The sequence below is a fragment of the Salmo salar genome, chromosome ssa04 (genome assembly GCF_905237065.1).
Source record: "Salmo salar chromosome ssa04, Ssal_v3.1, whole genome shotgun sequence".
Classification (NCBI taxonomy): domain Eukaryota; kingdom Metazoa; phylum Chordata; class Actinopteri; order Salmoniformes; family Salmonidae; genus Salmo; species Salmo salar.
The window spans coordinates 40,415,209-40,441,231 of NC_059445.1; the positions used below are offsets into that span (position 1 = coordinate 40,415,209).

At 43.3% G+C, this 26,023-nt stretch overlaps 2 protein-coding genes and 1 long non-coding RNA gene across 5 annotated transcripts; 2 read left to right on the plus strand and 1 right to left on the minus strand.

Moving 5' to 3' along the window:
• The first annotated feature begins 5,644 nt into the window (after positions 1-5,644).
• LOC106603057 (lipocalin) lies at positions 5,645-8,002 on the plus strand. Its single transcript, XM_014196198.2, has 6 exons — positions 5,645-5,895; positions 6,863-7,002; positions 7,094-7,173; positions 7,266-7,373; positions 7,531-7,632; positions 7,740-8,002. Exons 1-6 carry the CDS (start codon positions 5,800-5,802, stop codon positions 7,757-7,759), a joined length of 546 nt encoding a protein of 181 aa, XP_014051673.1. The 5' UTR covers positions 5,645-5,799; the 3' UTR covers positions 7,760-8,002.
• Positions 8,003-8,251: 249 nt separating this feature from the next.
• On the minus strand, positions 8,252-25,497 carry LOC106603060 (zinc finger Y-chromosomal protein 1). 3 transcript variants are annotated; one of them, XM_014196202.2, is made up of 8 exons: positions 25,210-25,497; positions 23,668-23,764; positions 21,664-21,999; positions 21,373-21,519; positions 21,181-21,264; positions 20,963-21,097; positions 14,090-14,236; positions 8,252-12,178 (listed from the first exon to the last, which is right to left on the minus strand). In XM_014196202.2, the coding sequence occupies exons 2-8, from the start codon at positions 23,732-23,734 to the stop codon at positions 10,911-10,913; spliced, it is 2,184 nt and encodes a 727-aa protein (XP_014051677.1). In that variant the 5' UTR covers positions 23,735-23,764; positions 25,210-25,497; the 3' UTR covers positions 8,252-10,910. The 3 variants fall into 3 exon arrangements, with proteins under 3 accessions (XP_014051677.1, XP_014051676.1, XP_045572871.1); XM_014196201.2 differs by having other exon boundaries at positions 8,252-12,223; XM_045716915.1 differs by lacking the exon at positions 25,210-25,497 and adding an exon at positions 24,377-24,622 and having other exon boundaries at positions 8,252-12,223.
• Positions 24,648-25,579, plus strand: LOC123742454 (uncharacterized). The gene is made up of 2 exons (XR_006769616.1): positions 24,648-24,932; positions 25,251-25,579. It is a non-coding gene; the product is annotated as an uncharacterized lncRNA (long non-coding RNA).
• The last annotated feature ends 444 nt before the right edge of the window (positions 25,580-26,023 follow it).

Below are 26,023 nucleotides of genomic sequence, written 5' to 3' on the forward strand. Positions count from 1 at the left end.
CTGTGTTGTCATTTCCTTCCCCTCAGTGATGAACTGGCTTCATAAAGTGGTTGTCGTTGGTAAAGGAGGACCAAAACACAGCAGGTATGCGTAAGCTCATCTTGACGTTTATTAACTCAGAAGGAACGTACAAAAATAACAAAAAAAAAAAGAACAAACAATAAACAACCAGTCTGGCAAGGCACAAGGCTAAACACAGAACAATCTCCCACAAACACACAGACAAACACACCCAACTAATATAGGACTTCCAATCAAAGGCAACACCACACAGCTGCCTTCAATTGGAAGTCCACCCCAATTAACTCTACATAGAAACAGACTACCAAGACTAAACATAGAATACATGAATCTCAAACAGTGCCCCAAAAAACCCGGAATACTTAAATCAAATGCCCTTACTACAAAAACACCACCCCGAACCACATAAACCAAATACCCTCTGCCACGTCCTGACCAAACTACAATGACAATTAACCCTTATACTGGCCAGGACGTGACAAATATCTGTCTACCTGTTTCTCTGTCTGTCTGACTAGCTTCTAGCAGTGATTAACACAATCATTTATGATTTGTCAATTTAGGAAAATATACAGTGTCTGCAAGACAGGTGAGCATGGTACAGTTAAGAATAACTATGAAAACAACAGCGTGTGCAAAGCTTTCATCAAGGCAAAGGGTGGCTCCTTTGAAGAATGTCAAATAAAAAAATATGTTTTGATTATGAACACTTTTTTGGTACAACATGATTCCATATGTGTTATTTCATAATTTTGATGTCTTCACTATTATTCTACAATGTAGAAAATTGTAAAAATAAAGAAAAACCCTGGAATTAGTAGGTGTATCTGAACATTTGATTGGTAAAGCAAGTATTCAGACGCTTTTCTATGAGACTGGAAATTGAGTTCAGGTGCATCCTGTTTCCATTGATTATCCAGGAGATGTTTCTACAAGTTGATTGGAGTCCACCTGTGGTAAATTCAATTGATTGGACATGATTTGTATATATAAGGGCCCACAGTTGACAGTGCATGTCAGAGCAAAAGCCAAGCTATGATATCGAAGGAAGTGTCCGTAGAGCCCCAAGACAGGATTGTGTCGCGGCACAGATCTGGGAAAGGGTACCAAAAATGTCTGCACCATTGAAGGTCCCCAAGAACACAGTGGCCTCCATCATTCTTAATTGGAAGAAGTTTGGAAACACCATGCAAATATTTATTTATATATTCTTAATTCCATTATTTTTCTTTAGATTGTGTGTATTTTTAGATATTACTTGTTAGATATTACTACACTGTTGGAACTAGAAACACAATCACTTCGCTATACCCGTAATAACATCTGATAAACACGTGTATGTGACAAATAAAATTTGATTTGATTTAGAGCTGGCCGCCCAGCCAAACTGAGAAATCGGGGGGGAAGGTCCTTGGCCAGGGGGGTGACCAAGAACCCGATGGTCACTCTGATGGGGTTTGTGTTCCTCTGTGAAGATGGGAGAACCTTCCAGAAGGACAACCACCTCTGCATCACTCCACCAATCAGGCCTTTATGGTAGGGTGGCCAGACGGAAGCCACTCCTCAGTAAAAGGCACATGACAGCCTGCTTGGAGTTTGCCAAAAGGCACCTAAAGGACGCAGACCTTGAGAAACAAGATTCTCTGGTCTGATGAAACCAAGATGGAACACTTTGGCCTGAATGCTAAGAGTCACGTCTGGAAGAAACCTGGCACCATCCCTACAGTGAAGCATGGTGGTGGCAGCATCATGCTGTGGGGATGTTTTTCATCGGTAGGGACTGGGAGACTAAAAGGATCGAAGGAAAGATGAACAGAGCAAAGTACAGAGATTCTTGATGAAAATCTGTTCACCCCGCTATCATCCAGAAGGCGAGGTCAGTACAGGTGCATCAAAGCTGGGACCAAGAGACTGAAAAACAGCTTCTATCTCAAGGCCATCAGACTGTTAAATAGCCATCACTAGCCGGCTACGACCCGGTTACTCAACCCTGCACCTTAGAGGCTGCCGCCCTATATACATAGACATCGACTCACTAGCCACTTTAATAATGGAACGCTAGTCACTTTAATAATGTTTACATAGTGCTTTACATTTACATTTAAGTCATTTAGCAGACGCTCTTATCCAGAGCGACTTACAAAATGGTGCATTCACCTTATGATATCCAGTGGAACAACCACTTTACAATAGTGCATCTAAATATTTTAAAGGGGGGGGGTTAGAAGGATTACTTTATCCTATCCTAGGTATTCCTTAAAGAGGTGGGGTTTCAGGTGTCTCCGGAAGGTGGTGATTGACTCCGCTGTCCTGGCGTCGTGAGGGAGCTTGTTCCACCATTGGGGTGCCAGAGCAGCGAACAGTTTTGACTGGGCTGAGCGGGAACTGTGCTTCCTCAGAGGTAGGGGGGCCAGCAGGCCAGTGGTGGATGAACGCAGTGCCCTTATTTGGGTGTAGGGCCTGATATATGCTTTACTCATCTCATATGTACAGTTGAAGTCGGAAGTTTACATACACCTTAGCCAAACACATTTAAACTCAGTTTTTCACAATTCCTGACATTTAATCCTCGTACAAATTCCCTATCTTAAGTCTGTTAGGATCACCACTTTATTTTAAGAATGTGAAATGTCAGAATAATAGTAGAGAGAATGATTTATTTCAGCTTTTATTTCTTTCATCACCTTCCCAGTGGGTCAGAAGTTTACATACACTCAATTAGTATGTGGTAGCATTGCCTTTAAATTGTTTAACTTAGTCAATCGTTTCGGGTAGCCTTCCACAAGCTTCCCACAATAAGTTGGGTGAATTTTGGCACATTCCTCCTGACAGAGCTGGTGTAACTGAGTCTGTAACTGAATTTGTAGGCCTCCTTGCTGGCACACGCTTTTTCAGTTCTGCCCACAAATGTTCTATGGGATTGAGGTCAGGGCTTTGTGATGGCCACTCCAATACCTTGACTTTGTTGTCCTTAAGCCATTTTGCCACAACTTTGGAAGTATGCTTGGGATCATTGTCCATTTGGAAGACCCATTTGCGACCAAGCTTTGACTTCCTGACTGATGTCTTGAGATGTTGCTTCAATATATCCACATAATTGTCCTCCCTCATGATGCCATCTATTTCTTCAACTGTATATACTGTATTCTATTGAACTGTATTTTAGTCAATGCCACTCCGACATTTCTCGTCCTAATATTTATATATTTCTTAATTCCATTCTTTTACTTTTAGATTTGTGTATTGTGAATTGTTAGACACTACTGCACTGTTGGAGCTAGGAACACAAGCATTTCGCTACACCCGCAATAACATCTGCTAAATATTTGTATGTGACCAATACGATTTGATTTGATAATAGCCAGTTGATGTGATAACAATCTTGTGGGTTGACAGATATACTTTCCCCCAAACCTTCGCAATTAAATGTTAACTGCAAAGTAGGCTTAGCCTACCTGGCAAAAGTATGTCCTGAGTAAGTACATTCCTATCGATTATTTGTTATTTGCAAACTTTGCCATGAAATGAGCAGCAGCAGTACAGAACCATCCCTAGACCAGCACATTAGGCAGAACACCGCGCAATTAAAGGGCCAGATGCTCAATTAAATCAAAATGTTAGTTTTCCTCCAGACCTAAAAAATAATCTCTTCTAATGTGATTAAAGCACTGACATCGACTCAGAATATCTGATTTTGTTGTTTCTCTATGAACAATTGTAATTTTGAGAGTGAAAACCCCCCAACATCTAAAACCAGGAAAAATACAACCGAGAAAACATAATTTGGGAAAATAGAAAACATAATCACAGATTATATAGTTTTTATTTTAACCATTATTTTAGCAGGTATATTGACAGAAAACATTGTGCACTACTTTCTCTTGTACACTAAGGACCTGGGGGTATTTGCAGGGGAGAGGAGAATGTGCCTATTTGAAAGCTAGAAAAAAATGAGTAGCTTGTTTCCTTTTTACCTTTATTTAACTAGTCAGTTAAGAACAAATTCTTATTTTCAATGATGGCCTAGGAACAATGTGTTAACTGCCTTGTTCAGAAGCAGAACAACAGATTTTTACCATGTCAGCTCTGGGATTTGATCTTGCAACCTTTCAGTTACTAGTCCAACGCTCTAACCACTAGGCTACCTGCCAACCCAAATGTAGCGCTCATGCTAGAAAATGTTGGAGACCCCTGATCTATATCATAGAACAGTAATAACAAAACTTGCATGCATGGTTGTTCAGTCAGTAGACTAAAATCCCTTGTGGTTTTATTTTTTTAAATACATGTTAATTCAAATTCAAGTTGCAGCTTGTAAAGTGAAAACGTTTTTGTTCATAAAATAATGTTCTGATAAACTATTTAAGCCCCTCAATCATTATTTGATTGTATTTATGCACCTGAAATAAGCACACAAATATTGTCATTAGATGCTGAGAGCATCTGGTTAGATTTTTCAATATTGGATTGAATAATGATATGTTTCAAGACCCCTGTACCAACTGGCAAGGTACAATATGTGAGCTGTAGGTGTGTCTGTTCCATCACAGTGTCTACCGCCTCCAACAAGAGCAGAAAATTAACAACTGGCAAATAGATTTTTAGAACTTATGTAAGGATTACTTGCCCGAAGCAGTATATTATTTAAAGGGATAGACGACTCAAAATATATGTGGAAAATCATGTTAAGTTGTATTTTGAATTGACTATACCTTTAAAATTGTGTTGACCTGAGATTATATGAAACTAACATTACATGTGGTCTTGCTCTTCACCCTCAAGCAAGGTTTTATACTGATAGTTAAATTTCACATTAAACCACACACACACACACACACACACACACACACACACACACACACACACACACACACACACACACACACACACACACACACACACACACACACACACAAAGAGAAACAGGGCTTGTGTGTTAGGGGAGCTCTGTTTACCATCTATAGTGCTGACAGTTAGATTTCATTCACTAGTTCCTGCCCACAGACAGTGGCGGTTCTAGACCATTTCAACTGGGGGGGGCCAAGCTGGGGCCAGTTGTACTGTTAGAGGGGCCAGTTACATTAGACGTTATTGTTGTCATATCGTTTTCTTCACTGCATTGCAGGCATTAGCAGGCAAAATACCATGTTCATAATCATCATCGTTGCCACTGTCTAATAACGGATGTTACAAAGAATGTTAGCAAAAATGTGTTTTGTAAAAATTATTTCATACTGCACATTTAGGGTGTCCACAAGGGGGTCCAAAATTGTTGTCACAGGGGCACCCCCCCCGAACCGCTAGTTCCCACAGAAAGCGCTGGAGGGGCAGATACTGCTTTGTTTATCACTGTCCGTCTATTTTGGCTGCTGGTATTTTATTTTCTAAATTGATGGGCTGTTGCATACAAGAGCTTTCATCCCTTTTCACATGCACTCACATGTACACACGCCTACACATATTACATGATGCTGCTCCTGTTTGAACCCGGTGATCTCACCACCTCCGGGGTTCTATAGAGGGTAGGAGTGGGAGGTCACAGCCACACCCCCAACAAGCCCCATCTCCACCCATGGGTATTGTGTATGTGTGTGTCTAAGAGGCGGGGGATAGAGATGGTAGCAGGTAGCAGCTTGTGTGTTTACGGGGAGGGGGGGGGCATGCTCTACAGTAAGCCCATGCTCTACAGTATATATAGGAGTGAGAGATAGCAAATAAAAGCAGATCTCCTGTTTTGTCCTTTATAATTCTTGATACTGACCCTGCTCTGCTGTAGCCATGACGACCATGCTGCTGAGCGCACTAGGAGCACTGCTCTGCTCCTTGGCTGTCACCGCTGAGGTCATGCCCCAAGGAGACTTCAATCTACAGGGGGTAAGAGAGAGAATGAAGAGAGGGATCAGAAATCAGCGTTACATTGAAAATCAAATGACGAGGAACAAACTAGGGATTGCTATGGAGAAGAAAAAAAAACATTAGGAGAAAGAATACAGAAAGAAACCTGTGATGAAAACAAGATTCAAATGGAAGGGATGAAGACAAATGTGGGAATTCTAGTGACACATTGTTGGGTGTTCATATTGAGACAATAGTTATTCAGATGTTCCTTCATGAATGATTCAGGAATATTTCAGTATCAGCTCTCACACATTTAAAGAACCACTGAACACGCCGATTGGCACGTGGGTTTTTCTGTTGCTCATTAGAAAAATGAAGTTTCAGTCTTGGAGGTGTGTTTCCTGGCCGATTCCACATTTGGTTATTGATGTTTGTCCCCCATGAGACACTGCAGCCTATTTCACTTCCTCAAAATCCCCAGAGTGAACTAAATAGTAATAGAAATCTGTAATTAATTTTGACGTTTTTGCCAAGGATGTTTTAGTTGTGCAGTTTTACATCTAAGGTGTTTAGTGCAGTATTTCTCAAGCAAAGAAATGCTCGAGTTGTTGTCTTATGTGAACGGTCGTAGTTGCTGAGCAGGTCTGTCTCACTGTCTATGCTATTAGATAGAGAAAAACACCGCAGTTGTTCACCCCATGTTAGTGGGCAAATTGACATCCTTAAATCAAAACCCAACCTTCCTTTACCCATTGTGACGCACGGATGTTCCAAACTCCGTTTTAGACGAGACTGACTTTATTTCCATAATTATCCTATTTACACTTTGAAGTCAATTTTGATACTAGAATAACTTTCTGACTCATATTGATGCCACAGAGGCCGTTTTCATAGGGATCTGTTGCTTTTCAAAGGCATCCGTTCTTTAAGGTTGATACTTTCTGTGACCCCTGCAGACAGGAATGAGGAGGTGATGTAATCTAATCAGGGCTGGTTTTTGCAGGTGGCAGGAAAGTGGTACGTGATTGGATTTGCCACTAATGCCCAGTGGTTCGTCAAACACAGGGCCGACATGAAGATGGGCACCACCATTCTGACACCAACTGCCGATGGAGACCTGCATATTGCATACACTAGCCGGAAGTGAGTGAGTGAGTGAGTGAGTGAGTGAGTGAGTGAGTGAGAGAGTGAGAGATATTGTGCTGATACTGTATGAACTGTATTGTCTCTGTAGCGCTGATGGCTCCTGCTGGAGAATGAACCACCTGGCCAAGAAGACAAACCTTGCTGGGAAATTCATCTACAATAGCGAGCGTAAGTCTACAACCTATAAACACATACACACACAGTGCACTAATGGGCCTATGTGTGATATTGTCAATTGGTCTCCCTCTCGTCCCCTCCAGGCTGGAGTAATGAAAATGACATGCGTGTCGTTGACGTTAAGTATGACGAGTATGCTCTTATTCACACCAAGACCAAGGGTGTTTCAGCTGTGCTCACCAACCTGTATGGTACGATCCTTTCCACTCCTCTGCAAAATCCTATGACTCAAGTCTCATTGTTTCACTATTCCTTTCCCCATCATTTGTTAGAAATCTTATATTACAAAATATTGCATCCTTCACAGTGTATTTAGTCTGCCATGTACTACATGTGTTGTGTCTACAGCCCGTGGGACAAACCTGAGCCCTGACCTGCTGCAGAAGTTTAGGCAGTTCTCTCTGGACACTGGCATTCTGCCTGAAAACATCGCTATCTTCCCCAAAAACGGTACATCCCATCTCTGTTTGTGAAGTGTGTTTAAGTTGGACAATATTTCTGGATAGAAGTGTGGAACGTCTAAGACTTATAATTATCAACCGTCTTTTTTTCTGCAGATGAGTGTCCCGCTGCGTAATTTCATCCATCTTCTTTACTTCCAAGGCGTGCTCCCTTGATCCTTCTGCATGGCTTTGCTATTTGATGGGTAGACCCATGGCCACTGTGGCAACTATGAATCATCTTTAGCTGCAGTGATCCATCAGACTACACCTTAACTTGCATCTGCATTACCTACTGAAGGCCGGCGTAGCTGGTTAGGCAATCTTGTAACCTTAGTTTTTCACTTCCCTGATTGGTTCCAATAAAATACTGTCTCGTGCTTTTTCAGTTTGTCAGTCATTCTACTCTTCAGATGACTAGAATATGTTGGGTATTTAATACCTCTGATCCTAAGATGTAATGTTAGCTGCTTTAGAAGTCTGTGTTGATGAAATGTAATGTAAACCCAGCTCTAAAAGTAACCTTGGTGTACCATCATTCTATTGAAAATGTCATCCTACTCCTTGCAGTAATTAGGTAGCTGACAATTACATATATTTGTCAATTATTAAAAAGACAAACATGCAGGTAAAATATTATGCTTTTATATTTTTGTAGCTTTTTTAACAAATACGTCAAGTACATCCATAACACAGCTCTGATTCCTCCTGTTATATGTTTACATCTACACACTTTATTTACAAATGTGTACAAAACAATAATTTACCTCCTATAGAATTCTAGTTACACTGAATTATACAACAAAGTTCATGATGATGAAATAAATATAAAAACAACAAAAATGATCACAGGGGAAGGAACTGTCGAGGCCAGAGTACAAATATACCACCAGTCTTTACAAGTTGTATTTCTCCTCAGGGGACTAATGCCTCTCCCTGGCCACTGGCATAAGTAGATGTGTGTTTGGGTAAAGGAAGTATGTTGTGGTCATGAGTCTGTGGTACCAGATCTAGTGCAATCTAACTCTGAAGGCCTCGCTGGCGCTGCATCATACTTCAGGTCTCTGATAATCAAGCTTATTAGGGGTTAAATATTCTGTATGAAGATGGGTTTATGGGTTGGTTCTAAATGATACTGCTTACCTGTTAGATCACCCCCATGGGAAAAACAACCACATCTAGTATCTCATTTTGTGTAAAGAAGTGAATCAACTAAAAGAAACCTCTCTGAAGCCGCAGCTTTTACAATGGACATGGCTATTTGCTATGATGCAGTCAACTCCTTCTCCAGGCATTGTCCATGACCAGACAGACAGTTCTCCTCAAAACAACAAAGTAATGATGACATGGAGATGTGGGGTCAGAGCACCAGGAAGCGCAATACGCTATGAAAGTCCCGCCTACTTCCTAGTTCAAGTCCTGTTTTTTTGAATGGGCATCAAGCTTACATAATTAAATTCATGAAAACGTGGTTATTTAAGACACGTCAAATTATATTTGTACTCGTGGATTAATTTACTTATACCTGATGCCTTTAATAGGGTTTCCAATTGCTTTTTAATATTCTGTCATCAAAAACGTTCATAAAATCCATTGGGTAAAGGTGAATTAATCCACGGATACAAATATGTGACATTATTTTTTTTATTTAAATGACCACATTTTCATGAATTTGATGATATAAGCTTGACGCCCATTCAAAAACAGTACGGGACTTGAACCAGGAAGTACTTTCATAGGGTATAGATACATTGCTGTAATGTCTTAACTGACACATCCCTCACAACAGGCACTCAACCACATACAAAACACATTCTCTCGGTGTCTCAGCATTCAAAGCATCAGGTATAATTCATGATTACTGCATTCATAGTTCATTAAATATATTGGCAAGTGCTATTCGAATAAGAGTTCATCTCGACCACTCTGCTCAGTGGACCTGCTTTTTCGCCGCAGGTGAATGTCCAATTCATTGTGTGAATACAAACAGCTTGTAGATTACATTTTGTCTTAGTTGTGTGTCAACAAGTAAAAGTAGGATTAACAGTTGCTACTTTAATAACTGGTGGCTGTGGAGTAAAAACTAACGTACGAATCTACAAAGACCTCAGAATTCTTGCACATCCAACAATGCACACTTTCACCAGCAGGGGGATATGCAGACAAAGTGCAAGTCTGTACAGGGCTTTGTCACCTGATTCCATAGGCCTTACCCAGGTATATGTACACTTATATTCATTTTCAGTTGCAGAAAAGTTAGCTTGAGAGTCTCTGGGGTAATAATAACAGAAGAGGTTCCATGTTAATGCAGCAAACAGACACACACACACACACACACACACACACACTGAACAGAAATATAAACAACATGTCAAGTATTGGTCCCATGAGCTGAAATAAAAGATCCCAGAAATGTTCCATACACACAAAAAGCAAATTTCTCTCAAATGTTGTGCACAAATGTGTCTACATCCTTGTTAGTGAGCCTTTCTCGTTTGCAAAGATAATCCATCCACCTGCCAGGTGTGGCATATCAAGAAGCTGATTAAACAGCATGATCATTACACAGGTGCGCCTTGTGCTGGGGACAATAAAAGGCCACTCTAAAATGTGAAGTTTTGTCACACAACAGATGTCTCCAGTTTTGAGGGAGCGTGCAATTGGCATGCTGACTGCAGGAATATCCACCAGAGCTGTTGCCAGAAAATTGAATGTTCACTTCTCTACCATAAGCTGTCTCCTACGTTGTTTTAAAGAATTTGGCAGTATGTCCAACAGGCCTCACAACCGTAGACCATGTGAATGGCGTCGTGTGGGCGGGTGGTTTGCAGATGTCAACATTGAATAGTGCCCCATGGTAATGGTAAGGTTATGGTATGGGCAGACATAAGCTACAGACAACGAACACAATTGTATTTTATCGATTGCAATTTGAATGCACAGAGATACCGTGACGAGATCCGAAGGAGATGTGTCGCGCTGCATGAGACAAATGGTGGTCACACCAGATACTGACTGGTTTTCTGATCCATGCCCCTACCCTTAAGGTATCTGTGACCAACAGATGCATATTTGTATTCCCAGTCATGTGAAATCCATAGATTAGGGCCTAATTAATTTATTTCAATTGACTGATTTCCTAATATGAATTTTAACATTAAGTAAAATGTTTGAAATTGTTGCATTTATATTTTTGTTCAGTATACATACATACATACAATTGATTATGGTGTGGTAGTGGTTCCATTTGTGTTTTTGTTGTGGTATGAGGGGTAGGTAGTGCCAGGGTCACTCTGCCTGCACTAAGTCCTTGTGGTGGCGTGCGATATGCTGGCTCTTCTCCGAGGGCCTGCGGAAGCCTTTAGAGCAGATCTCACAGCGGTGGGGGTAGTCTTTTGTGTGGATGGAGATCACATGGCGCTTGAAGCCCGAGGCATCCCCAGAGCTGTAGTCACAGTACTGACACTGGTACACCCTCCTCTCCCTGGGCCCCTTGGCCATGCCCGCAGCACTAGAACTAGCACCAGGCACCAAAACCTGCTTCTTTGCCACCGGTGCACTGGCAGGGGAAGGCCCCAATAAGGTCCTTTTGGCCCCATTCTTTTCAGGAGAGGCCTGTTGCTCCTTGGTGTGAACTGACAGGATATGGCGACTGAGCACAAAGGGGTCCGCGATCTTGAAGTTGCAGTGTCGGCACTGGTGCAGTTTCTTGGCACGGTGCGACGCAGAGTGCTTCTTCAGTTCAGACGGCCGGTGGAAGCCTTTAGCGCAGACGGCACATTTGTGGGGGTAGTCCTTGGTGTGCACCGATATGATGTGGCGCTTCAGGTCACTGGAGTTGGAGCTCTTGTGTTCACAGTGGGCACACAGGTGGGTTTTGGCCTCCTCGTGCGTCAGCCCGTGCTGCAGCAACTCCTCCTCCTCAGCAAACGTCTGGAAGCAGCGCTCACACTTAAAGGGCATCTCTTTGCTGTGCTTGGTCTTGACATGAGTCTTCAGGTTGGAGGAATCAGCCGACTTGTAGTCGCAGTAGAGGCAAGAGTAAGGTTTCTCGCCGGTGTGTGTGCGCATGTGTTTCTTCAGCTCGGAGGGGTGCCGGAAGCCCTTGCCACATTCCACACAGATGTGAGGGAAGCTCTTACTATGGACAGCCAGCAAGTGGCGGTTGAGCAGACCTTGTTCAGCCGTCTCGTAGTCACAGAACTTACACTTGTGCATCTTGTTGGCCTGTGAGGGCACCGGACTCTTGGGCTCACGGTGGTGGTGCTGCAGTCGATGTGAGAAGAGCGCCGCCTGCTGGTGGAACTCCTTGCCACAAACCTCACACTCAAACAGACCCTTGCTGCTCAGCGTGTGCCCCTCCATGTGGTTATGAAGGCTGGCCTTCTTGTTGGTGGTAAAGTCACAGTCCGTGCACTGGTACTTTTTCCTGGTCAGGACATCTTGGTGGTGGTTTTTGGTGTGGCGCTTCAGGAAGCCTCGCGACTTGAACTTCTTGCCACAGAGCATGCAGGGGTATACGGTCAGAGGCTGGCCATATGGACCAATAATGATGGCTGGAATGGGAAACAGAAACTCATGACTCCCAGATATCACATGATCTGTATTCAGAAATGAAACGTGTGAATACCTGTGCAGAGTGAGTTTAGCAATCAGTTGACTTTATAAATGACCTGCAGTTGCCCAGCCCATAGAATCAGTAACATATACAGTCAGGTGCAAAATGATTGGCACCCTTGATAAAGATGAGCAAAGACGACTGTATAAAATAAGAATACAAATACTGAGCTATATTGTATGCTCAAAAATGTGAAAATGCTGTTATGTTATACTAATACAATTGCTTAGAGAAAGAATTTGTTTAACAAATAAATCTCTAAACTACAATGCAATACTCCAGCACCCTCCCGTTGGAGAATCTGGAGAGATTCTGTATGGAGGAATTGTCTAAGACCCATCCCAATGTGTTCACCTATCTCATAAAACATTTAGGAAAAGGCTCAGTGTCATTATCCTCGCAAGGGAAGGGTGCTGGTATATTGAATACAGGGGTGGCAATATTTTTGACCCCTATCTTTTAGATGCATTTTGTTTGTTAAGCAAAATCTCTTTCTCTGAGCAATTTCAACGAAACTAATTAGCACATAATATTCATTACATTGTGTCCACATACTTTTGTATCTGCACTTTTGTATCTGCACATACACTACACGAACAAAAGTATGTGGACACCTGCTCGTCGAACATCTCATTCCAAAATCATAGGCATTAATATGGAGTTGGTCCCCCCATGCTGCTATAACAGCCTCCACTCTTCTGGGAAGGCTTTCCACTAGATGTTGGAACATTGCTGTGGAGACTTGATTCCATTGAGCCACAAGAGCATTAGTGAGGTAAGGCACGGATCTTGGGCGATTAGGCCCGGCTCGCAGTCAGCTTTCCAATTCATCCCAAAGGTGTTCGATGGGGTTGAGGTCAGGGCTCTATGCAAGCCAATCAAGTTCTTCCACACAAACCATTTCCGCTTTGTGCACGGGGGCATTGTCATGCCGACACAGGAAAGGGCCTTCCCCAAACTGTTGTCACAAAGTTGGAAGCACAGAATAATCTAGAATGTCATTGTATGCTGTAGCATTAAGATTTCCCTTCACTAGAACTAAGGGGCCTAGCCCGAACCATGAAAAACAGCCTCAGACCATTATTCCTCCTCCACTAACCTTTACAGTTGGCACAATGCATTCGGGCATGGTGACGCGTGATTCATCACTCCAGATAACGCGTTTCCACTGCTCCAGAGAGTCCAATGGTCGGCGAGCTTTACACCACTCCAGCTGACGCTTGGCATTGCGCACGGTGATCTTGGGCATGTGTGTGGCTGCTCGGCCATGGAAACCCATTTCATGAAGCTCCCGATGAACAGGTATTGTGCTGACATTCCTTCCAGAGGCAGTTTGGAACTCGGTAGTAAGTTTCGCAACCGAGGACAGAAGATTTTTACGCACTTCAGCACTCGGTAGTCCCGTTCTGTGAAGTTGTGTGACCTATCACTTCGCGGCTGAGCCATTGTTGTTCCTAGACGTTCCCACTTCACAATAACAGAGCTTACAGTTGACTGGGGTAGCTCTAGCAGGGCAGTAATTTGACACACTGACTTGTTGGAAAGGTTGCATCCTATGACGGTGCCATGTTGAAAGTCACCAAGGTCTTCAGTAAAGCCATTCTACTGCAAATGTTAAGACCATGGAGATTGCATGGCTGTGTGCTCGATTTTATATACCCATCAGCAAATGGGTGTGGCTGAAATAGCCGAATCCACTAATTTGAAGGGATGTCCACATACTTTTGGCCATGTAGTGTAGCTCACTATTTGTATTCATTATTTGACAGTGTTATTTGCTCATCTTTATCAAGGGTGCCAATAAATTTGGGACCTGACTGTAGTTCAGTCCCATCTGACAGCTACGTACCTGTCTGGACCTGGCGAGGCTCAGCCCTTGTTCTCTTATTCTTGTTCCGTTGCCTGTTGACCTTGTCCACTCCGTCTGACTCGTCAATGTGCAGCAGAGCACTGGCGGCACCGTTCCTGTTCTCACAGCTTTCACTGTCCTCAGAACCTGAAATCACATCGTAAACTTTGAATGCAAATGCACACCTTCTCTCAACACTGCTAGAGCAGCGATACAGCGCATTCGGAAATTTTTCACATTTTGTTACGTTACAGCCTTATTCTAAAATGTATTAAATTGCCCCCCTAATCAATCTACACACAATACCAAAGCAAAAACATGGTTAGAATTTTTTGCAAATGTCTTAAAAATAAAACACTGAAATATCACATTTACATACAGCGCTGTGAAAAAGTATTTGCCCCCTTCCTGATTTCTTATTTTTTTGCACATTTGTCACACAAATGTTTCAGATCAAACAAATTTTAATATTACACAAAGATAATCCAAGTACACACAAAATGCAGTTTAACCTGTTTGGGATAGGGGGCAGTATTTTCACAGCCGGATAAAAAAAACGTACCCGATTTAATCTGGTTACTACTCCTGCCCAGAAACTAGAATATGCATATAATTAGTAGATTTGGATAGAAAACACTAAAGTTTCTAAAACTGTTTGAATGGTGTCTGAGTATAACAGAACTCATATGGCAGGCCAAAACCTGAGAAGATTCCATACAGGAAGTGCCCTGTCTGACAATTTGTTGTCCTTCTGTAGCATCTCTATCGGAAATACAGCATCTGTGCTGTAACGTGACATTTTCTAAGGCTTCCATTGGCTCTCAGAAGGCGCCAGAAAGTGGAATGGGATGTCTGCAGTCTCTGGGCAAAGAACAGCAGGAGAATTTGTGAGTGGTCAGGCTGGGAACAGTGACACTGGAGATGCGCGTCCACAAGACTACTTTCTTTCAGCCTTTGAATGAATACAACGTCGCCCGGTTGGAATATTATCGCTATTTTACGAGAAAAATAGCATAAAAATGTATTTTAAACAGCGTTTGACATGCTTCTAAGTACGGTAATGGAATATTTTGAATTTTTGTGTCACGAAATGCGCTCGCGCGTCACCCTTCGTATAGTGACCTGAACGCACAAACAAAATGGAGCTATTTGAATATAACTATGGATTATTTGGAACCAAAACATTTATTGTTGAAGTAGAAGTCCTGGGAGTGCATTCTGACAAAGAACAGCAAAGGTAATCCAATGTTTTTATAGTAATTCTGAGTTTGGTGAGCCCCAAAGTTGGTGGGTGTCAAATTAGCTAGCCGTGATGGCCGGGCTATTTTAAAATCTGACACCGCGATTGCATAAAGGAGTTCTGCATCTATAATTCTTAAAATAATTGTTATGTTTTTTGTGAACGTTTATCATGAGTAATTTAGTAAATTCACCGGAAGTTTGCAGTGGGTATGCTAGTTCTGAACATCACATGCTAATGTAAAAAGCTGGTTTTTGATATAAATATGAACTTGATTGAACAAAACACGCATGTATTGTATAACATAATGTCCTAGGAGTGTCATCTGATGAAGATCATCAAAGGTTAGTGCTGCATTTAGCTGTGGTTTTGGTTTTTGTGAAATATATGCTTGCTTTGAAAATGGCTGTGTGATTATTTTTGGCAGGGTACTCTCCTGACATAATCTAATGTTTTGCTGTCGCTGTAAAGCCTTTTTGTAATCGGACAATGTGGTTAGATTAACGAGAGTCTTGTCTTTAAAATGGTGTAAAATAGTCATATGTTTGAGAAATTGAAGTTATAGCATTTTTTAGCTATTTGTATTTTGCACCACGCTCTACCATTGGATATTGGTGAGGCGTTCCGCTAGCGGAACGTCTGTCCCTAAAAGGTTAAGTGATAATTTTATTTATTAAGGGAAAAAAGCTATCCGTGTGACAAAGTAATTGCCCCCCCCCGTTAAATCATGAATTTACTGTGGTTAATCACAGTAATTGACATCTATCAGTCTGGAAAGGGTTACAAAGCCATTTCTAAAGCTTTGGGACTCCAGCGAACCACAGTGAGAGCCATTATCCACAAATGGAGAACATTTGGAACAGTGGTGAACCTTCCCACGAGTGACCGGCCTACCAAAATTACCCCAAGAGCGCAGCGACAACTCATCCAAGAGGTCACAAAAGAAACCACAACAACATCTAAAGAACTGCAGGCCTCACTTGCCTCAGTTAAGGTCAGTGTTCATGACTCAACCATAAGAAAAAGACTGGACAAAAATGGCATCCATGGCAGAGTTCCAAGGTGAAAACCACTGCTGACCAAAAACAACAAAGGCTCGTCTCACATTTGACAAAAACATCTTGATGATCCCCAAGACTTTTGGGAAAATATTCTGTGGACTGACGAGAGAAAAGTTGAACTTTTTGGAAGGTGTGCGTCCCGTTACATCTGGCGTAAAAGTAACACAGCATTTCAGAAAAAGAACATCATACCAACAGTCAAATATGGTGGTGGTAGTGTGATGGTCTGGGGCCGCTTTGCTGCTTCAGGACCTGGACGACTTGCTGCGATTGATGGAACCATGAATTCTGCTATCTACCAAAAAATCCTGACGGAGAATGTCCGGCCATCAGTTCGTAACCTCAAGCTTAAGCGCACTTGGATTCTGCAGCAGGACAATGATCCAAAACACACGAGCAAGTCCACCTCTGAACGGCTTAAAAAAAACAAAATACTGTACCAAGTTATCTAGCTGAATAAACTAAGTTTGAGCCTATTCCTGGAAACATTGAACCACTGTAGTTTACATCAATTATATTTCTAAAGTGGAAGTTGGAAAAGTTATATGAGTGTTTCAGTGAATGGTTAGTGAGGGAGGCCCTGCGCTCTCGCTTCCCCAGTTGTTCAGTTAATTTTCATTCCAATCTCCTTTACATTAGCGTAGCCTCTCCTGTAGCCTGTCAACTATGTGTCTGTCTATCCCTGTTCTCTCCTCTCTGCACAGGCCACACAAACGCCTCACACCGCATGGCCGCTGCCACTCTAACGTGGTGGTCCCAGCGCGCACGACCCATGTGGAGTTCCAGGTCTCCCGCAGCCTCTGGAACTGCCGGTCTGCGGCCAACAAGGCAGAGTTCATCTCAGCCTATGCTACCCTCCAGTCCCTCGACTTCTTGGCGCTGACGGAAACATGGATTACCACTGAAAACACTGCTACTCCTACTGCTCTCTCCTCGTCTGACCACGTGTTCTCACATACTCCGAGAGCATCTGGTCAGCAGGGTGGTGGCACTGGAATCCTCATCTCTCCCAAGTGGACATTCTCTCTTTCTCCCCTGACCCATCTGTCTATCTCCTCATTTTAATTCCATGCTGTCACAGTCACTAGCCCATTCAAGCTTAACATCCTTATCATTTATCGCTTGATGCCTTGATAAGTTCCTTTCCTGAGGATGGCTCACCCCTCACAGTTCTGGGTGACTAACCTCCCTACGTCTACCTTTGACTCATTTCTCTCTGCCTCCTTTCCACTCCTCTCCTCTTTTGACCTCACCCTCTCACCGTCCCCCCCTACTCACAAGGCAGGCAATACGCTTGACCTCATCTTTACTAGATGCTGTTCTTCTACTAATCTCACTGCAACTCCCCTCCAAGTCTCCGACCACTACCTTGTATCCTTTTCCCTCTCGCTCTCCTCCAACACTACTCACTCTGCCCCTACTCAGATGGTATTGCGCCGTCGCAACCTTCGCTCTCACTCTCCTGCTACTCTCTCCTCTTCCATCCTATCATCTCTTCCCTCTGCTCTATCCTTCTCCAACCAATCTCCTGATTCTGCTTCCTCAACCCTCCTCTCCTCCCTTTCTGCATCCTTTGACTCTCTATGTCCCCTATCCTCCCGGCTGGCTCGGTCCTCCCCTCCTGCTCCGTGGCTTGACGACTCATTGCGAGCTCACAGAACAGGGCTCCGGGCAGCCGAGCGGAAATGGAGGAAAACTAGCCTCCCTGCGGACCTGGCATCTTATCACTCCCTCCTCTCTACATTTTCTTCCTCTGTTTCTGCTGCTAAAGCCACTTTCTACCACTCTAAATTCCAAGCATCTGCCTCTAACCCTAGGAAGCTCTTTGCCACCTTCTCCTCCCCCCCCTCTGCGGATGACTTTGTCAACCATTTTGAAAAGAAGGTTGACAACATTCGATCCTCGTTTGTTAAGTCAAACGACACCGCTGGTCCTGCTCACGTTGCCCTACCCTATGCTTTGACCTCTTTCTCCCCTCTCTCTCCAGATAAAATCTTGCGACTTGTGACGGCCGGCCGCCCAACAACCTGCCCGCTTGACCCTATCCCCTCCTCTCTTCTCCAGACCATTTCCGGAGATCTTCTCCCCTACCTCACCTCGCTCATCAACTCATCCTTGACCGCTGGCTACGTCCCTTTCGTCTTCAAGAGAGCGAGAGTTGCGCCCCTTCTCAAAAAACCTACACTCGATCCCTCTGATGTCAACAACTACAGACCAGTATCCCTTCTTTCTTTTCTCTCCAAAATGCTTGAGCGTGCCGTCCTTGGCCAGCTCTCTTGCTATCTCTCTCAGAATGACCTTCTTGATCCAAATCAGTCAGGTTTCAAGACTGGTCATTCAACTGAGACTGCTCTTCTCTGTGTCACGGAGGCACCCCGCTCCTCCGCACACTCCACTGGCTTCCAGTTGAAGCTCGCATCTGCTACAAGACCATGGTGCTCGCCTACGGAGCTGTGAGGGGAACGGCACCTCCGTACCTTCAGGCTCTGATCAGTCCCATCACCACCTTCCGGAGACACCTGAAACCCCACCTCCTTAAGGAATACCTGGGATAGGATAAAGTAATCCTTCTAACCCCCCCCCCCAAAAAAAAAGATAGATATACTATTGTAAAGTGGTTGTTCCACTGGATATCATAAGGTGAATACACCAATTTGTAAGACGCTCTGCTAAATGACGTAAATGTAAATGTAAGGTTTTGGAGTGGCCTAGTCAAAGTCCAGACTTGAATCCGATTGAGATGCTGTGGCGTGACCTTAAACAGGCGGTTCATGCTCAAACCCTCCCATGTGGCTGAATTAAAATAATTCTGCAAAGAAGAGTGGGCCAAAATTCCTCCACAGCGATGTGAAAGACTCATTGCCAGTTATCGCAAACGCTTGATTGCAGTTGTTGCTGCGGAGGGTGGCACAACCAGTTATTAGGTTTAGGGGGCAATTACTTTTCCACATAGGGCCATGAAGGTTCGGATAGCTTTTTTCCCTTAATAAATAAAATCATCACTTAACTGCATTTTGTGTTTACTTGGGTTATCTTTGTGAATAATTAAATTTGTTTGATGATCTGAAACATTTAAGTGTGACAAATGTGCAAAAAAATAAGAAATCAGGAAGGGGGAAAATACTTTTTCACAGCACTTTACTCAGTACTTTGTTGAAGCACCTTTGTCAGCAATTACAGCCTTGAGTATGACGCTACAAGCTTGGCACACCAGTATGTGGGGAGTTTCTCCCATTCTTCTCTGCAGATCCTCTAGCTCTGTCAGGTTGGATGGGGAGCGTCGCTGCACAGCTATTTTCTGGTCTCTCCAGAGATGTTTCATTGGGTTCAAGTCTGGGCAACTCAAGGACATTCAGAGACTTGTCCAGATGCCACTCCTGCGTTGTCTTAGCTGTGTACTTAGGGTCGTTGTCCTGTTGGAAGGTGAAACTTCACCCCAGTCTGAGGTCCTGAGCACTCTGGAACAGGTTTCATCAAATATCTCCGTACTTCGCTCCGTTCATATTTCCCTCGATCCTGACTAGTCTCCCAGTCCCCGCCTCTGAAAAACATCCCCACAGCATGATGCTGCCACCACCATGCTTCACCGTAGGGATGGTGCCAGGTTTCCTCCAGATTTGACACTTGGCATTCAGGTTAAAGAGTTCAATCTTGGCTTCATCAGACCAGAGAATCATGTGTCTCATGGACATAGTCCTTTAGGTGTCTTTTGGCAAATTCCAAGCTGGCTGTCATGTCCATTTTACTGAGGAGTGGTTTCCATCTGGCCACTCTACAATAAAGGCCTGATTGGTGGAGTGCAGCAGAGATGGTTGTCCTTCTGAAAGGTTCTCCCATCACCACAGAGGAACTCTGGAGCCCTGTCAGAGTGACCATTGGGTTCTTGGTCACCTCCCTGACCAAGGCCCTTCTCCCCTGATTGCTCAGTTTGGCTGGGCAACCAGCTCTAGAAAGAGTCTTGGTGGTGCGATACTTCTTCCATTTAAGAATGATGGTGGCCACTGTGTTCTTGGGGACCTTCAATGCTGCAGATATTTTTTGGTACCCTTCCCCAGATCTGTGCCTCAACACAATCCTGTCTTGGAGCTCTACGGACAATTCCTTTGATATCATGGCTTGGTTTTTGCTCTGACTTGCACTGTCAACTGTGGGACCTTACATAGACAGGAGTGTGCATTTCCAAATCATGTCCAATCAAATGAATTTACCACAGGTGGACTCCAAGTTGTAGAAACATCTAAAGGATGATCAATGGAAACAGGATACATGAGCTTAATTTCGAGTCTCATAGCAAAGGGCCTGAATACTTATATATAAAAAAAAAAGTATACATTTGGAAAATGTTCTAAAAACCTGTTTTCGCTTTGTCATTATGGGGTATTGTGTGTAGATTGAGAATAAATAAAAAATATTTTACAATAAGGCTGTAACGTAACAAAACGTGGAAAATGGGAAGTGGTCTGAATACTTTCCAAATGCACTGTACTTATCACTACAGAGTACAGAAGAGCAACAAGACATTCTCTGCCCTGTTAAACGATACATTTGTATATAATAGTGTGTGTCACTGACCATAAGCGGCTGCCCAAGCCACAGGCATGAAGTCCTTACTGAGAGCCGTGCCGTCGTAAGACCGCTCATGGGTCACTGGCTCCTCACCCCCCACCACCACCTCCATGTAAACCTCATCAGATATCTTTGATGCACCTGCAGGAAAACACACCAGTTGTAACACAATCGTAAAACACACACACTCTCACACACACACACACACAGAATGTATTTCTTACCATGGTCCCCTTGGGACATGTACACCATCTTCTCTCGGAGCGTTCGGCCTGTAGAGTCCGTCAGTGCCACGTCCTCGGTTTCGCCTACGCAGACAACCACACAATGACATAATACTCGTTAGTGATCAACTACCGTGGGTTATAGAATCCCTCTTTCTAAGTGCATTAAACATGATTCAAATGTCTCCTTACCCAAGTCATCCTCCCCAGAGTCTGCCTTGAAGATATACACCTTGATCACCTCCTGGCCATCCTCGTCCTTCTCCACCTGGTCCTCCACGGCTCCCTCCACAGTCACCTCTGTACCGTCGTCTGACACCATCTTGCCTGCCTCATCCACTGGAGGGAGATGAAAAGAGAGCGAGTTAAGAGAGCCATTCACTACTGATCATTAGTCTAACTGCAACGTTTTCTTTATAAGACAGGTGACTGAGTGAGTGCTATCGATGTAGAACTGGAGAAGTGAAGCAGGATGGTACTCACAGGAGATCATGAGGTAGTCCCCACAGCCGTCTGTGTCTTGCTCTGGGTCCAGTTCATCCTGGGCATGCCCGTCTGCCACCATCTCATCCTCAGGCATGTCCCCCATGGCAACGCCTTCGTCCTCCCCCTCCAGCGACATCACACATGTCTCCACAGCAACCTCCTCGTCCTCATCGCAGTGCACATACTCAGACACCACGTCCTCAACAGCATCCTGGATCACCAGCTCCTCTGGAGCGAATCCATGCACCGCCATTCCCTCCCCCTCCCCCTCCGACACCAGCACCGTCTCCTGCAGCTCCACCACAAACTCCTCCCCTCCAGCACCACCCTCATCTGGAACACATCAACACAGGAACAGTTGGATATCTTCAGTATTGGCCTACATAAACATATTGCAGCAGACATACAGTGCCTTCAGAAAGTATTCACACCCTTTGACTTGTTCCAACATTTTGCTGTGTTACAGCTCAAATTTAAAATGGATTCAATTTAGATTTTTTTGTCACTGGCCTACCCACCCCATAATGTCAAAGTGGAATTATGCCATGGCTTGTGCAAGCCGGAACAGCTCATAGGGCAGGTTGATGTAGCTTGATGTACCCCTTGGACTGGACGTGAGTCTATTGCAGGACCTTACCCCAATCTATCTCCTTAATGCTGAGTGCCAAGCAGAGACGCATCAGGTCGCATTTTTACAGTCTTTGGTCGAGCAGTGAATTTCAAACACAGATTCAACCACAAAGACCAGGGAGGTTTTCCAATGCCTCACGAAGGGCACCTACTGGTAGATGGGTAAAAATAAAAGCAGACATTGAATATCCCTTTGAGCATGGTGAAGTTATTAATTACACTTTGGATGGTGTATCAACACCCAGTCACTACAAAAACACAGGCATCCTTCCTAAATCAGTTGCTGGAGAGGAAGGAATCCACTCAGGGATTTCACTATGAGGCAACGGTGACTTTAAAACAGTTACATTTTATCACAGAGTTTAATGCCTGTGATAGGAGAAAACTGAGGCTGGATCAACAACATTGCAGTTACTCCACAATACTACCCTAACTGACACAGTGAAAAGAAGGAAAATATGAATAATGAAAAAAAGTGGCAAAGCAATTCACTTTCTGTCCTGAATACAAAGTTTTGTGTTTGGGGAAAATACAATACAACACAGTACTGAGTACCACTCTTCATATTTTCAAGCATAGTGGTGGCTGCATTATGTTATGGGTATGCTTGTAGTCGTTAAGGACTGGGGAGTTTTTCCAGGATAAAAAAAATAAACTGAATGGAGCTAAGCACATGCAAAATCCTAGAGGAAAACTTGGTTCAGTCTGCTTTCCACCAGATACTGGGAGATTAATTCACCTTTCAGCAGGACAATAACCTAAAACACAAGGCCAAATCTACATTGGAGTTGCTTACCAAGACAGTGAATGTTCCGGAGTGGCCGAATTACAGTTTTGACTTAAATCTGCTTGAAAATCTATGGCAAGACTTGAAAATGGTTGTCTAGCAATGATCATCCACCAATTTGACAGAGCTGGAAGAATTTTGAAGAGAATGGGCAAATATTGTACAATCCAGGTGTGCAAAGCTCTTTGAGACTTAACCAGATAGACCACAGCTGTAATCACGGCCAAAGGTGGTTCTATCATGTTTTGACTCAGGGGTGTGAATACTTATGTAAATTAGATTATTTCTGTATTTCCTTTTCAAGAAATGTGCAGAAATTTCTAAAAACATGTTTCACTGTGTCATTATGGTGTATTGTGTGTAGATGCGAGAAAAAAAAATATATTTCATCCATTTTGAATTCAGGCTGTAACAACAAAACGTGGAATAAGTCAAGAGGTATGAATACTTTCATAAGGCACTGTATGCATGCACTCTTACAAAGAAAATAGCTTTAAAAAGCTTTTAAGAAAAGCTGTATTTTTGTGCAGAACAAAGAACAGTACAGGGAAATACTTGAATGCTCAGTGAAACGTAGCTTTTACCTGATCCATGGAGAATTATTTTAGGATCCTGGGAATGGAGTGCAAGCCTTGTCTCATCCTCATCCATTGTCCTTACACCTCATTTGTCACTGCAGCACTGGAGGCAAGAATTGACCAGTCAAATCACAGTCACATAGTGCTAATGGCCAACCCAAAATATTAGTCTACCATACTCAACTCCTAAATCTCAATCAAACAAGAAATACATCTCGTTACAATGTAACAGGTATCATTATGCCCATGTGTTTCCCCTCCTGTGAAATGTAGTCATGTCCTAATCTTTCTGGATATCAATTATATTGGTCTGCATTTTATTTGGTGGTAATCTTCTAAACTATTTTAGATATATTACTTGGCCCACTGCCTAAACCAAAAATAGGAAGGGTATAGGCAGCTATGTGATTAGGTTTATTTAAGCTATGATCGTAATGATAAAATCATTATTTTGTTGTAATGTGCTTTGACGTCACGAGAGATGTTTTCAGCCATGCAAATACTATCTATCGATCTTAATCCTCATAGTCATGCAAAGTGGAAAAATATACGCGGTTACATTTGCATTTCCGAAATGCACCGAGACATAAACAAAAGGTTTGAGCGACGCAGTACATTTGTCATCCAATTCCCCCACGGTCAAATCTGACAGCAGTGGTCTGGCACACAACAGTGTGGGAGCGCGAGACAAGCAGTGATGCTTCATGATACTCACCGGAGGACACGCACAATTAGGTCAACAGACTCAAATCTTTAACTATAGCCTAAATGGGAACAAATTAGACACAAAAATGGCGCTTGCTGTAATTTACATAGGTATTTACGCAAAAAGACAACATTTAAGACAAAAGGTCTGCAAGCAAACAAAAATAGAATTTCACAAAAGTATCTGGCGGTCGCAGTAAAATGGTTACATAACATCAAAGATTAGACTCTAGATTAATGTGGTCGTTTAAGTTACAGTTTAGTCATTTAGCAGTGAAAGGCAGCTTTGAGCTAACTAACGTCAATGGAAACATGACAGCTGACCCAACCCACACATCCGTGCGATAGTAAACATAAGTGCATTGCTAGGTTAGCAAGTTCGCGAGCCACCTGAAAGGTTTATTGCTAAGTATGGCGGCTAGCCTACCAAGCTAAAGCATATTTTCTTCCGTGTTTTCAAAAACAGATGTGCGCCATTTTGTTGGAGATCCCTGGACAAACATTTTACCCACTGGCGTTGTTAATGCAGAGCAAAAATAATCTCTACAATATCATATTTGAACATGGTAACTATACTGTTAAACTTTGTGGGGGGTATCTGGCTAATAGCAGACTATAATGTTACCGATGTTTTGAAAAATCCCCTCGCTGATTTTCTAGGCCGTAATTATGGCCTATTGTGGCCGGGGCCCAAATAAGCAAGAAAGGCCCAACCCCTCGTACGCTTCTCCACTTTTCAGATATAAACATAGAATAATACACATGCAATCACAAATGTAAGGCATTTCCTATGCTCCGTGCACATGAAAAAAAATAATAAAAAAATCAAGATAACCTGCTTACCAGATTGTGTAGTACAAGTTGGCCTCTCTCTCGATTTCCAGGCCGTCCGGTTTCCCCAGACTCGGGCAGGATTCAATCGGGAGTTTGTGCTAGCTGGGCGGGCCGCTGAGGCGCAGGGAGGGAGGGGCCGAGTCTTTCGAAGCTCCACTGATAATCGCTACAGCCCCCAGCTCCGCCAGCACCAAGGCCGCCGTCAGCACTCACGTCACAGCCCGAAAGTCGTAGGAAAATGCGGAAGAAGTCTGGACACCCATCGACTGGTAGTTATAGACAGGCCACGATCAGGGGCACAGCAATTGTGCTCCACTATGGAGATTTTACATCGCGGATGTTTTCTTTGCATACCCTTTGAAAGCCTGGTATAGTGAGCCCAGTTTATTCATGTATGTCGCTAAAAATCATGAACAAACTGCGATGATGTTCGACATTTACTCCTACTACCATTAGCCAGATGCAATGATCTAATCCTATTGGTTAATCATGTTACTACCGGCTTTACAGGTTAATTTGACAGCTACAGATTTGCCAGTGATTGACCACTTCTACTTCTTGATCAAAATCATTTGACACATGGCATTTTCTTTATTCTTGAAGTTGATATCCCTTGATGATCTTCTCTCATGCCTGCAATTTGATTATACCTTCAAAGATGGATGGAGAGAGACCAGCTGTCAGAGTGCTCGATCTTAGTGTCTTCCGCTGCAGAAGTAAATGCTCTACCACCGTTATTGCCCAGGCCTCAGGTAGAAGCAGTAGAACACTTACACAAACGGTAGCCTATTCCCCAATAAGTGTCCCCATCTGTAACAGGTGT